The sequence below is a fragment of the Heteronotia binoei genome, chromosome 8 (genome assembly GCF_032191835.1).
Source record: "Heteronotia binoei isolate CCM8104 ecotype False Entrance Well chromosome 8, APGP_CSIRO_Hbin_v1, whole genome shotgun sequence".
Lineage (NCBI taxonomy): Eukaryota > Metazoa > Chordata > Lepidosauria > Squamata > Gekkonidae > Heteronotia > Heteronotia binoei.
This window is the reverse complement of record NC_083230.1, coordinates 37,931,087-37,945,861: the sequence shown is the minus strand read 5'-3', so window position 1 is coordinate 37,945,861 and position 14,775 is coordinate 37,931,087. Positions and strand designations below refer to the sequence as shown.

At 40.6% G+C, this 14,775-nt stretch overlaps 1 protein-coding gene across 2 annotated transcripts in view; it reads right to left on the bottom strand.

Annotated features, from left to right (window-relative positions):
- Positions 1 to 14,775, bottom strand: part of PDZRN4 (PDZ domain containing ring finger 4) — a 459,770-nt gene that overhangs the window by 264,501 nt on the left and 180,494 nt on the right. The window contains exon 1 of one of the 2 annotated variants that reach the window (XM_060244927.1): positions 8,113 to 8,438. The exons of the other annotated variant lie outside the window; for it this stretch is intronic. Coding sequence (XP_060100910.1) covers positions 8,113 to 8,181 — 69 coding nt within the window. The 5' untranslated portion in view covers positions 8,182 to 8,438. Of the gene's footprint in view, positions 1 to 8,112; positions 8,439 to 14,775 lie in introns of those variants that run through there. 2 annotated transcript variants of the gene reach the window in all.

Here is a 14,775-nt window from a genome sequence, read left to right as displayed (position 1 = left end):
CTGTGAGAGCCCTCTCAGCCCCACCCACCTCACAGGGTGTCTGTTGTGGGGGGAGAAGATATAGGAGATTGTAAGCCGCTCAGAGAGAAGGGTGGGGTATAAATCTGCAGTCTTCTTCTTCTTTACCATGTTGCCTCCATTTAATTTTGTTCACAATATCTTTTTTAAACATTTGGTAATACTCCTTGGTTGTATTATTCTTAACAAGAATATGCTTTATGTTGTCAGCTTCCAAAATTCCAAGATATTTGTAGTTTGCTTCAAAGCCCAGGTTCTCAAGGGTTTTGATGTTGTTATTGTTTGGCATCTTGACTTCTTGTTCAAGGATCTTTCCTCCATTCATTGCTAATGCCACACATCTGTCAAGGCCAACTTCCATTTTGAGTCCATTGTTCTATCAACTTTGCCAATATGTGAACTGCACATAGTAAGGAATCAATCTCTGATGTTGACTTTCCATACATTTTCAAGTCACCTTTATACAAAAAGTGTAAAGACTCTGAAAGCTAGTGTCCTAGGCCTGTGCTGTTAAGAATTATTGTGAATGGTCTTAGGGCAATGATAAAGAGCAAGGAATTTTCAAGCCATTCCTTTCTGTTCAGGTGGCAAAATTGAATTGAGTTGTATATATTCTTGAATGGAACTGGCTACAATGCCTGTCAATAGTTTAAAAGTTGTTGGGAGACAGGTAATGAGGTAGATATCGTCTAGCACTGCTCCTTTCTCTTTGTTCTTCAGAATGAGAAATGCCCTGCCAGTTGCTGTCCAATTTTCCACTGCTTTGGAATTTAGCACATCACTAAGTTGTTGCACCAATCATGAAGACTTGTTCAACTGTTTAAGCCAATAGCCATGAACTTCATTGCTTTCAGGTGCTATCAGGGCTTTTTTTTTTTTTTTAGAAAAAGCACAGCATGAACTCATTTGCATTATTAGACCACACCCCCTGATGCCAAGCCATTCAAAACTGCATTCCTGTGCATTCCTCCTCAAAAAAAGCCCTGGGCGCTAGCCAGTTTTTCACTTTTAATTGTTTTTGTAGGCTTTCCAGGATTACTGTAAGATCCTCCATTTGCTTTCCTTTTTGTTTGTTCTTTGCATCTGTGACCCAAGTGGCTTTTTAATTGAATTAATTTGAGTCTTCCCAGAATTTTTTCCTGGAAGGTTGATGTCTTTCTTTTTCTGCTTTACTTTTGCTTTTTCATCTCCCCTAGTGATTTGTAGAACTGTCTTTGAAGTTTTGTCTGTGTAAGAATTGGAAGTTTTGTCTGTATTGCTGGATCCTACTGTTGCACCTCTTGAACCTCTTTGACATTGAAACAATTCTTTGTTTGATTTCTTCTGCAGGGTTATTGATTTTATACCTAACTGATATTTCTTCCTGAGTTTTGCTTTTCTTCTTTCATTTTTGAGTTTCCTTTAATTATGTTGTTGTTGATGTAAATTGAATGTTTCTGTCTGTCTTAGACTGTCAATTTAACTCGAACTGAGCTGACCAGAAACACAGTTTGATGATTGGAGATTTTCCATATCCCTTTGTAAAAGTATACAGGGAATGGAAGTATGGGAGAATAGGAAATATGCCAAGGCATGAACTGATATTTCTCCTGATCCAGTCCTGCTGGGAGTTAAGAGAATCTCCTAAGCCTATTAGTACAACACTCCAGCTCTATATCTTTATTTTAGTGCCATATTTTAAAAAAGGAATCACTCATCGGGGTGGGAATGGTCAGGGCAAAGAAAACCAACAGAAGAGTACACATGAGGAAAAAAACTGACTCAGAATGCGCCTCCAGGTAGAAAGTTTCTCAAAGGATTTTTTGAACCCACAAGACTACTTTTTCATGTCAAAAATGGAAACTTATGCAAATTTGGAACAACATTCATTTTTACCCCTCCTACTGCTACATGTTATTGCCATCTAGAATAGGGGTGTCAAACTCATTTGTTATGAGGGGTGGATCTGACATAAATGAGACCTTGTTGGGCCAAGCCATGTCAGGTTGGGCCAAGCCATGTGTGTACCTATTTAGGACTAGGTAGCAGAGATAAAAATTTTATAAAGAACACAGACAAACACAAATATATATATTTTTAAAAACTTAGAACATGCTTAAAATGTTAGCACTCATTAGTCTTACAGATGTTTTCTTTGTATTTCTCCCATGGGACCCAGGGAACTGGGCAAAGGAAGCTATGGCTCTTTCCTTCCTTCCCCAGGGGACCAGGAGGGGGAGGAGCCTCAGCCAATAGAAAGGAGAGGCTTGGCTCAGTAGCTCTGCTGTGCGATTGAGAGAGCCTGGCAAAGCAAGCCCTCCCTCCCCCCCTTCTTCCCCAAGGGAGGAGCCTCAGCCAATGGAAAAAATAGAGGTGTTGCTCTGTATCTTCTGTGCAATTGAGCAAGTCTGGCAAAGCAAGCTGTTATGCAGAAGGAAGCAAGAGAGAGGGAGAAGAAAGCAAATGATAGCCAGTTGCTTGGGGGCCTGATAGGGGTCCTCAGGGGGCCTGATTGGCCCCCAAACTGCTTGTTTGACACCCTTGATCTAGAATTTATATCCCATTTGCAGATTATCTGATAATGTGTATTCTATTTGCTCTCATACCAACTTTGTGAAGTAAATAACTTTTATTCCCATTTTAAAGGTGAATCCACGACTAGATGGTGCCTTAAGCCCAGAGTTGTGCAAGTAAAAATATAAATGGAATTAGTTCCACTTGCACAAGACCCTATGTGACATGTAGTGCTGTCCTCCCAATATAATATATTGCCCCAGAAATTGTACATGTTCTTGTGCAAGCAGAAACAAAAGTAGGAAATACAATAATTTTAACGGTACAAGTAGTTACGTACCTCCCTCCCCGCCCTCCCTTCCTTCCTTCCTTGTCTCCCCACAGGGAACCCAAAGTGCCTTAATTAATCCTCCTCTCCTCACAACAGGGCTGGAAGGAGGTAACATTGAGACTGTGTAACTGACTCAAGGTCTCCCAGAAACTTTCCATGGTAGAGTGGGAATTTGAACCTAGATCTTCCAGATTCTAGTCCTAACCGTAACTGGCTCATAAGAACATAAGAAAGCCATGTTGGATCAGGCCAATGACCCATCCAGTCCAACAATCTGTGTCACACAGTGGCCAAAACAAACCCCCAAGTGCCATCAGGAGGTTCACAAGTGGGGCTAGAAGCCCTTCCACTTTGCCCCCCACCCAAGTACCAAGAATACAGAGAATCACTGCCCAGACAGTTCCAACAATATGCTGTGGCTAATAGCCACTGATTGATCTCTGCTCCATATTTTTACCCAAACCCCTATTGAAGATGGCTATGCTTGTAGCCGCCACCACCTCCTGTGGCAGTGAATTCCACATGTTAATCACCTTTGGGTGAAGAAGTACTTCCTTTTATCCATTCTAACCCGACTGCTCAGCAATTTCATTGAATGCCCATGAGTTCTTGTATTGTGAGAAAGGGAGAAAAGTACTTCTTTTTCTACTTTCTCCATCCCATGCATAATTTAGTTTAGTTTAGTTTAGTTTATTTGTAATTTGTATCCCGCCCTTCCCACCAGGTGGATCAGGGCGGCTTACAGCATATAAAATCTAACATAAGAATATAAAATTTTAAACATTTCGCACAGTTTACATAATTAAAACATTAAAAACATACAGCAATCTTATAAACTACACTCAGTTTCAAGTTTCAAGTGCCGGTTAGCTTGTAAACCTCTATCATGTCACCCCGCAGTCGACGTTTCTCAAGCTAAAGAGCCCCAAGCATTTTAACCTTTCTTCATAGGTAAAGTGTTCAAACTCTTTAATCATTCCAGTTGCCCTTTTCTGGACTTTTTCCAATGCTATAATATCCTTTTTGAGGTGCGGTGACCAGAATTGTACACAGTATTCCAAACGACACCGCACCATCAATTTATACAGGGGCATTATGATACTGGCTGATTTGTTTTCAATTCCCTTCCTAATGATTTCCAGCATGGCATTGGCCTTTTTTATTGCAATTGCACACTGTCTTGACATATTTAGTGAGTAAACCTACCACGACCCCAAGATCTCTCCCTTGGTCAGTCTCTGCCAGTTCACACCCCATCAACTTGTATTTATAGCTGGGATTCTTGGCCCCAATGTGCATTACTTTGCACTTGGCCACACTGAATCTCATCTGCCATGTTGACGCCCACTCACCCAGCCTCAACAGATCCATTTGGAGTGCCTCACAATCCTCTCTGGTTCTCACCACCCTGAACAATTTAGTGTCATCTCAAAACTTAGCCACTTCCCTGCTTACTCCCAACTCCAAATCATTAATGAACAAGTTAAAGAGCATGGGACCCAGTACTGAGCCTTGTGGCACCCCACTGCTTACCATCGTCCACTGCAAAGATTGCCCATTTATATTCACTCTCTGTTTCCTATTAATTAGCCAGTTTTTGATCCACAAGAGGACTTGTCCTTTTACTCCATGACTCTCGAGCTTACTAAGGAGCCTTTGATGAGGAACTTTATCAAAAACTTTCTGGAAGTCAAGGTAAACAACATCTATCGGGTCGCCTTTATCCACATGTTTGTTCACCCCTCAAAGAAATGTAACAGGTTAGTGAGACAAGATCTTCCCTTACAGAACCCATGCTGAGTCTTCCTCAATAACTCGTGTTCATCAATGTGCCTACTCATTCTGTCCTTGATAATGCTTTCTACCAACTTTCCTGGTATTGAAGTCAGACTGACTGGCCTGTAATTTCCCGGATCTCCTCCGGAACCCTTTTTAAAGATGGGGGTGACATTTGCTACTTTCCAGTCCTCAGGAATGGAGGCAGATTTCAATGAAGATTACATATTTTTGTCAGGAGATCCACAAGTTCATCTTTGAGTTCTTTCAGAACTCTTGGATGTATGCCATCTGGACCTGGTGACTTATTAGTTTTTAATTTGTCTATCAGCTGCAGGACCTCCTCTCTTGTCACCTGAATCTGACTCAGGTCTTTCAACACCCCTTCCAAAATTAACAGTTCTGGAGTGGGCAAACACTTCTCATCTTCCACAGTGAAGACAGAGGCAAAAAATGCATTCAGCTTCTCAGCCATTTCCCTATCCTTCAGTAATCCTTTTACCCCTTGGTCATCTAAGGGCCCCACTGCCTCCCTGGCTGGTTTCCTGCTTCTAATATATTTGAAGAAATTTTTATTGTTGGTCTTTATGTTTTTTGCAATATGCTTCTCATAGTCCCTTTTTGCCTGCCTGATCACAATTTTGCATTTGATTTGCCACAGCCTGTGTTCCCTTTTATTAATCTCACTTGGACTAGTTTTCCACCACTTAAAGGAATCCTTCTTACCTTTTACAGCTTCCATAACTTTGTTTGTTAACCATGCAGGCATTTTCTTATACCTGTTTGTGCCTTTCCTAACTTGTGATATATATTTTATCTGAGCTTCTAGGACTGTAGTTTTAAATAGCCTCCAAGCTTCCCCAAGGGTTTTGACTGTATTTACCTTTCCTTTCAGTTTCCTCTTCACATGCTCACTAATTTTTCTTGCACTTTCACTTGTGCAAGAGCTGTAGCAAAATTTGGATCTAACTCACTAAGTCCAAGGCAGGATTAGATGATGAACTCAGGTCTCGTAGATCAAAGTTCAGGTCCATATTCACAGGGACATGCTGACTTCTTAATACACACATACACACACGCAAACTTTAATAATAAAATATACAATTAAAACATTGATAGGTGAGAGCAGTAATTTCACTGAGTTCATCTTCAACAGCAACTTAAAAGCCTTCTGAATCATTTATTTCTTACAATACCTTCTACTCCAGAAAGGATATTCAAAAAGCCACAAAATAATACACTTCTCTTCACTGACATGGATTCCATCTGCATATGTTTTCTAGTTCCAACATTCATGCCCTAGACAGGCTAGTGATATGGAGGATGACAGGATTGTTTTTCTTGTTATAGTGATTCAATAGCTACCTCAGTCTGATATTGGTTTTTTGGTATGGAAAAATGAAGTATTCTTTTGTGATATCAGTTGCTAACCTGCCAAAAATATGCTGACATGTGATCACAAAGATGTATGAATACCAGAGCAAAACCAGAAACTAACTCACAGATCCCTGCAAGACCAGCTACACTAAGACAGACACATCATTGCTGTCTTTAAATACCTTTATCAGTGACATTTCCCCCACACAACACAGGACGCAAAAGCCAGAGGTTTGACTGCACAATTGCTCTTCTGGAAAATTCACTCAGATTTTTCTAGGGATTATAGCTTATCAGATAAATACCAGGGTTAAAGCAAAAGTGGTAATTCATTTTCCCTTCTCTGTCATTTCGTTATCACGAAAGCTGTAACTCTGTCCAGAGGAGGAAACAAACAAGTAAAAGAATGAATACCTCTGGAATCCTCTGAACAAAAGGCAACTGCTTTTGAACGCTTAAAAAGCTTTGGTATTTAATGTCATTTCAAGCAATTCACAAAATGTACTTAAAATATCCTCTAGCTCCCTATACAGCTAAATATGCCATATGAAAAAAATCAGAGAGAGCCTTCATCTATTTTCAGAGCACAGCCTTAGTTTCTTTGATCTGCTTCACTGCAATCTACTATGTACATTTTGTGTTTTTAGGTATCTTTGGTTATCCCCAGCTTGAAAGGGGGAGGAGGCATGATATGAACAGACTTTACTATATCCTGTATTGGAAATGGAAGCTTTTTACTTCTACACTGAAGGAAAGTGTTCCACCTAGAGTCCATTTTCTGCAGCAAAAAAGCAACTGCTGACAGAAATTATTTTTAGGATTGTTGAAATTAGTCACTGCTACTTTTCTATCTAAAAAATTGCAAACCATGAAGCAGAGGTATTGCCTCAGTCATAACTGACAATGTTAATCTCCTCTTCATCTCTGCCCACCCCCCCGTAATAAAGAGAGTCATTTTTATATTTAATTAATTCAGAGGATCATTTTGAAAACAGGCTAATGAGGCTCTGATCACATTACCATGAAAATGTACATTAACACTGCAACTGAGGAGGATGTTTGATGTGTAGACAATCCACTTTGTAATTAGTCCACTGTGAAATGAATCACGTCAAGAAGAATTTGAAGGGGTGTAGTAAAGAAACAGTAGGCACTGGGTATTTAGCAACTGCTGTGCCAACAGACCACCAACAGTCTAAGCTGTTTTGTCTTCAGCCCACCATCAACAGTGCAGTCAAAAACGGGAAGTGTTCAGCCTCTGTCAATAGTCTCATGTCAAAGCAAGGATAAATTACAAAAGAGGAAAGGAACAGATGCTGCAAAGCACTGAACTTTCATCTGCCAGATTTCCTCAGCAAAAGACAAAAAGTAATGCTGTCAGTTGGACTTGTGCAAAATTGCAAGATATTACAGTAACATTCTTTTCATGACTCTCTCTTCCCATCTTATTCCAATTGTATGCCAGGCACACATTTTAGCAGTTCTCAGTAACATTCCTGTTGCTGGATTACACACAATGAAATAAGTAAATGGTAAATGAAGGTCTCCTTCTCCCTAGTGGTATAAGCAAATAGTATAAAGACAGAATGACACCTGGTAAAGCATCACCCACTGGAAAACAGAAAACTTAAATCAGTATTCAAAGCAATAAATTATTACTAAATAGAGCAGCAGCTGTTAAGTAAAAACAAAAAAGAACCCCAAGCCTTGTTATCTGTTACTGAGCTACAAAACTTCTTTCAGTAAGTTGGACATACCTGAGACCAAAGACCTGTTAAATCCTAACAGCTGCAGAAGCATCAGTGTAACTGACAGAGGATCCAGTTACCAAAGCTAAAGAGACTCAATACACATTGTGGACATGGTTCAATGATAATGCAGGTCACTCACTGAGAATTTGGCAAAGATGCACAGAAATCTTAAAAGAAGCACACAGGAAGTCATTTAGGGTAGGAGTGGTGATGAATCTGAAAAATAATAACTAACCAATAACATGCAAAAGCATGCATGCACACATATACACATGGAAAATAAACGTCCCTCTTTTTCAGTAAGTGCTTTCCAAAACAGCACAAAATTCTTATCCTGGCACTGCTAGGAATATCTTCTGCACTCACCTGAGAAACTTCATACAGCAGTTTGTAGTGTTCCTCCCTCTTCTGAAAACTGCACAAATTGCAACCCATTCTAACAGGAAATAATGGAAAAGGAATGCTCCTAATTTCCCAAGGACTGAAAAGCAAATGAACTGGCAGGGAAGCACCCTCCAGACTTGACTACTGTTTTTCATCAGTCACTCCAGTGCAGGAACACAGACACGCCACTGTTAGCTGAAAGCACAAGCCAGGGTAGTGTATGTAAAAACAGCATGCTCTTCTTCTTCTTCCCTAAGTATCCCACACTCACATATACACACAGACATACATAGAGTTTCATCTCAGTTCACAGCAACACTCCCCCTGTCTCTGCATCAGTGCACATGACTACACAGATTCCAGCTCATGAATATTAATAAAGCCTCATTGATTATTTATGACAGAACGTGTTAGCAAGGGAGGGGTGTCATAGCTGCTGTTGATAACAGATGAATATTCACTAATTAAGAAGCAAATGTAGTGTGGTTAAACAAAATATACGTGTCACTAACACCTTGGTTTACTAAAGATAGAGGGCATGGAGATACTTTATATACCTTTCCTTCAACTTAAGGATAGTTTATGAGTAGTAATTTCTAATAAATATCTTGGGGTCACCACTTTGGTCAGTTACAGTTTATAGCACTTGTTTTTAATACTTTTTAATTTTAAAAAAGTTAATGTAAAAACTGGTGTGTTTTTTTAAAGCTGAAGCAAATAAGCAAGAAAAGTAAACAAATCCAGATGGCTGTACTATGCTCTTGATTTGCATAGCACCGCCAAATTCATTGAAATACTAAAATTAGAAGGACAATTCTAACACTTTGCAATATGTAGCTGTATTATTACTATTAGCTAGATTTTTAACCCATTTCCTAGCCAAAGCTGTCAAAAGACATCATGTGTGTGAAATTTCAAATAACATCCTGCACATATTGGGTTGGATCCAGCACCAAATTTTCACTTGCACTAGAGCACGGGCACAGACAGAGATGCAAGAAAAAAGACAAGGTAGCCACTTGCTCTAAATCAGAATTATATCCCCACCCCAGTTGCATTCCCCATTTGCAAAAGATCTTGTGCAACCAATTTCTGAGCACTACAGTATACAGGAAGGAATAATAATAATAATAATAATAATAATAATAATAATAATAATAATACTTTTTATTTGTATCCCGCCCTCCCCGCCAGGGCAGGCTCAGGGCGGCTCACAGCATACGGGAATTGGTAGGTGTTGTACAAGACCTTGCACAAGCAGAAATTCACTAGGTCCATTTATGTTTCTGCTTGCATATTTCTACATCCAAGCCATTTACAGGATATATGCCGTTAGTACTATATGGTATATATTAAAACCTTTATACTTGTTGAAACTTTATCCTCAGTACATTGACTTGGATGCAGCTCCATTGGTTCCAGTGGAACGGTTCCCACCAAGCGATTACAATTTAGGATTCTAGTCTGATCCTCATCACACTCAAACCTGTAAAAGCAAGAATAATGCACAAACAGAAATACTATTCCATCTTTGGTTTGCTCCTCTTCATGCATTAGTAAGTCCCAGCAGGGGCGTGGAATTCTAGACATAGATCTAGCAGTGTTACACTGCACTTGCATCACTCCAGATGTTGTTCTGGGCAGATGACATACTGCTGTGCAACACCAATGTGGGAGGCAGAAGTAGAATTGTGCTCACTGACTCTGCTCCTAAACTCCACTTATTGATGAGGGTTTTCAAAATATGTTCTTACAAGCTGAATATACATGGACATCCATACCTCCACCTGTGCACACATGCATGCAGTCTTTACCTCTGCATGGTACAGTTCACATGCATAAAGCATAGACATGTAGGCTCTGTTCAGAAGTCCTTGTCAGTGTGCAAAGATATGATGAAGGGCCAATGCTAATAATCACTCATGTATTGGGTTTCCACCATGTGCACAAAATGAGAGTCAACTGTAATCAGCTGCGATAGAGTGAAAGTTTATGTCCTTAGCCAGGAAAGAAGCACTTTCTCTCCTGCCTCTAAAAGCTGACATGCAGTCACAGTTGTTTTTCTGGAAGACATCTTTATATGTAGGAGGCATGCATACAACCTGTTGCTGCATGTGAGGATATTTGGATTATGCCCTATACTGGCAGGACAGAAAAGAAAGAATGGATATTTTCAATGAAAGTACCGTATTTGCCGGCGTACAAGACGACTGGGCGTATAAGACGACCCCCCCACTTGGTGGCATGTTTTTCAGGGCAAAAAAGTCATCTTATAGCCAGCAAATACGGTAAGTATCTCTGCAGAGCCTGCTGGGTTAACTCTCTGACCCGGATCTGTCCATCCTTACAGGGAACCACTATCCCTGTCTTGCCAAAACACACTCACTTTCATCTCATCGACCCTCCTTCTCCTCAGGTGCTTCCCCTCAGGCGGCAGCAAAAACAGGAAGGGGGGAAAGAAAAGGCAAGGGGGGGAGGAGAAAAAAGCCACACAGGCCGCGCTGAGGGGGCGCGAGAGCAGCAGTTGGTGCCCTCGCGCCTCTCCGGGGAGGGGAGAAGAACCCCGCCGCTTAATGCCTGCCCCCGAGGCGATGGCTTCGCCTCGTTCCCCGCGCCCCCTCTGCTGCTCCTTCGCCTTCTCCTCAGCCCTTGCGAACACGCTGCCGCGCTGTGGGAAATCGGCGGAGGGGGCGGTGGTGAAGAGGAACGGAGGGAGGTGTTGAGAAGGGCCAAACAGGGCGGGTTGGTTTCCTCGCGGCCGCTCCAGGAGAGCCCAGCCCGGTTCTTAAAGGGGCCGCCGCCCCGCGAGGAACACCTGGAGAGGGCAACGGCCGCCACTCCCCTCGCTCGCCTCCCGCCCGCCGTGGAGTTTTCTCTCTTCCTTATCCTCACCTCCAATAAACTAAATGGTGAAGTGCGGGGTTAAAAGAGGCCGGTGGTGAGCATGCTTGCTCAAAAGTCAGTGTTCCTGGAGGAGATTCAGCACAGACTGGCTCAAGAGCAGCAGGCGAGGCTGGTGGCACCTTTAAGACCAAGGAAGTTTGATTCTGCGCCCAAGTTTTCATGCGCAAGCACACTTGGGCAGATATTTGCCGGCGTATAAAACGACTGGGCGTATAAGACGACCCCCCCACTTGAAGGCATGTTTTTCAGGCCAAAAAAGTCGCCTTATACGCCGGCAAATACGGTAACTTTATGCAAAGTACCATTTTTAGAAAGCTTGTAGCTTGTTTTGCATAGTGGGATGTATATTTTAGCATAACTAGGGACAGGAATACAGCCTTAATGTGAATATGAATGGAAGCAATTATGTATAGGTTCTTTATTTTTAAATATTTAAAAGCTTTTGTTGGTGCTTGCCTTAAAGCCTAATTTTACCATTTGTCAATTAGATGTTAATAATTCCATAGTTCTCACCATGTGCATAAAAGGACACATTTAAAATTAAGGTTAGAAATTAAAAGCAGTGCAAATTCTTCACATTTAAATATCTTCATTGTATCATGTTTTAGAGTATGCAGTTTATCAGTGTCCTACTTAAAATTAAAACTCAACCCATGGCAAATCCATGGTTCTTTCCCAGGACTTTTTGTATCTAAAGCTGTCATCTGACACATTCACTAATTAACTGTAGCCTGGCTCTTGATCTGAAACATCTTAAAATTTAATGAAATGCCAGGTTGATTTTGGTACAAAAATAATTTATTCTATGGTCAGTCTATTGAATCCAAACATTGTTTTACAAAATATTTTTAATAAACCACTGCATTTTTTTTCTTTCTTTATAAAATAACAAGATATAAAGAATACAAGGTACATTGGGGGATATATAAAACAGAAAATGGTTTCTCCCCTATTCCTCTGCATCTTAATTTTAAGACATTTCAGATATTTTAAAATCCAGATTTCATAACTAATCTCTTACTTTATTATTTGTATTTTGTTTAACTGAAGTGCTTTGTAGTTTTTTCCTTAAAAAGTCAATACCAGGAAATTATTCTAAGGAATACTGTTAACAAACTGGCTTTGCTTCTAGCAGAACATCAAACACCACCAATACAACATGGTAAGTAGATCCACAATCATGCATAGCTTATCGTGTCTTCCCGTTGGGATATAATAATCTGATTTTCCAGACCTTGATTTTAACCTAAAATGTTGGATCAAAGCCAAGTACAGTAACATACATGGAAATGGCATCATTGCTGTCAATACAGTCCATTAGTAAATATATGTAAGAAATTTAATCTCTCAAACTGAAAATTAGTGCAGAGTATCATAAATTCATCAGTCCTGAAGATTAGAATGTCCATATGATAAAATTCTGTATAAAGTAATAGATATTCTTTTTGGCATGATTGTAATTGTTTTAATTATTTTAATATATATTTAAATTTTGTTATGTATTTACTATACTTTACATCCTACATGCTGGAACTTGTCATACCTGGAACTATTGTAGAACAAAATAGGAGTCAATTGCACCTTTAAGATCAACATAGTTTTATTTAGAACGTAAGCTTTCGTGTGCATGCACACTTCTTCAGACGAGGAATGAGGTACAGTAAGCAGAGACACATATAGCTGGTGGGGTTTGGAATGCCAAGTGGTACAAAGTTAAAAACCAATAGCAGAATAGTAAAATTAACGAATTCAGAAAACCTTTGATCTGTGTTGCATTAGCGTGGGAAACCATTAAACAGTAACATGTCAGAATGTGAGAATGCCTGTTAATTATTCTATTGCTACTAAACCTGGGTCAAAAGGGCATTTCTTTCCCAGAAGTTTTTCCTGTCCAACTAATTTACCTTTTAACATATAACATAAATATATACACCTCAAGATATAAATATATATCAAGATATAATATAAATATATTAGCACCTCAAGAGGTAGCCCAGATGCTGCTGTAATGCCAGGGGTTAGCTTCCTGCTTGCTTCTGAGCTCAGAGACAAACTTTTAAAGCCAGCCTGCCACCTCTCCAGGAGGCAAGGCATTTCTCCACAATAAACAATTGGTTCTCTATGTCACGTCTAATGCGATATCACCTCAAAGGTCCACTGACGCACAAAAGCAAATTAAGAACCAATTAAAGAAAGCATTGCCCTGCTCTGCATAGCCCAGTCTAGCCTGAACTCATCACATCTTGAAAGCTAAACAGGGTCAGTCCTGGTTAGTAGTTGGATGGGAGACCACCAAGAATACCAGGGTCACTACAGAAGCAGGCAATGGCAAACCACCTCTATTGCCTTGAAAACCCTAGGGGGTCACCATAAGTCAGCTGTGAATGGATAGCAAAACAAACAAACAAAAACCCACTAACACTTATTAAGGATAACTTTTAATTTCTGTAGACCATAAATTTAACATGAAAGAGAAATATGTATAAGCAGTGGTTATTTTGCTAAATTAATCAAAATTAAGAGACAGCTGGTGTTTCTTTAATAATTCTGATTGTGTTTTTTACATATTTGAATCCCCTTCTCCGCTATGAAAGCCCACCAGGTTACCTGGGGCCTGTTTACAGCCTAACATCACCTTCAGAAGGTCATTATAGTGTGAATTATGTTAGCCCTAGGCCCCCTCTCCAACTATAATGAACTGTAATCATCTGGCTCCTAGGCCAGACTCACTATGCACAATCAATTTCAATGGACTGTAACCATTTGGCTCCTGCACCAACTTCAACCCTACTGGACTGTGCTCCACTGACTCTTTTGCGAGGCCTACAATAGACTCTTTGCCTCTAGTAAATCATACAAGTATGAACTATGATACAATAACTCTGGTGCCAAATCAGCTCTGGACATTTGTGTCTATGGGAGATGTACAGCAGTGCTCTAAGCCAGGTCCAAGCAGGCTTCCTGCCCATGCCTGTTATTATATGGACAACCTATACCTGCCATGTTAAGAGGACATCGGATCATGTTTCACTGACCAACTGCTCAGCCCTGCAGAACCAAAACTGCATCCCTATCCCCGGGAGGACAGCGCCAGAAACAGCATGGATAGAGGCCATGTTCCTGAGATGTCCCAAAAAGACAACACTCTCACCTGCAAACTGCCATGCAGATGAGAGGTTTCCAGCACGTCTTACATTCCAGAAGCCAGACAATGCTTTGGAAATGCAGATGTAGACGCAAATGGTCAACAATAAGCTGTTGCAACATCTCTCTGCCAGACAAAGGAATCTCCTTGGTGCCCATCAAGATGAGCTTCCCACACAATAGAGCATCATTAAAGATGATCGCCTGTCAACAGTCCTATCCTGCCACACATCTCCCTTCCTTTATCTCATCATTGTTCCCATTGAGGTGTTCCTATGGGGAGATCTGGTACTAAATTGCCCACTTTAATTCTTTTATGTAAAATATGGTTTGCACTCAGCAAACATCATTGCCCATTAATCCTTTTGTTCTATTTCCTGGGAGCCATCGCTGAACAGATGTCATCAAACACATGACTCTGCCTCGGGATATGAATTTGGCTATAAGAGGGCCAGTCTTTTGGCCAGTCATGTGTGTCTCTGACCCCCACCTTGCTGTTGGAGCCACTCCCAAATCCTGATCAGTTTTGGGCCCATTATTGCGGGTAACACTGGTTGTCTCTTGCTTCCTCTTTCCTTATTTTTGCCCATTCCGCTG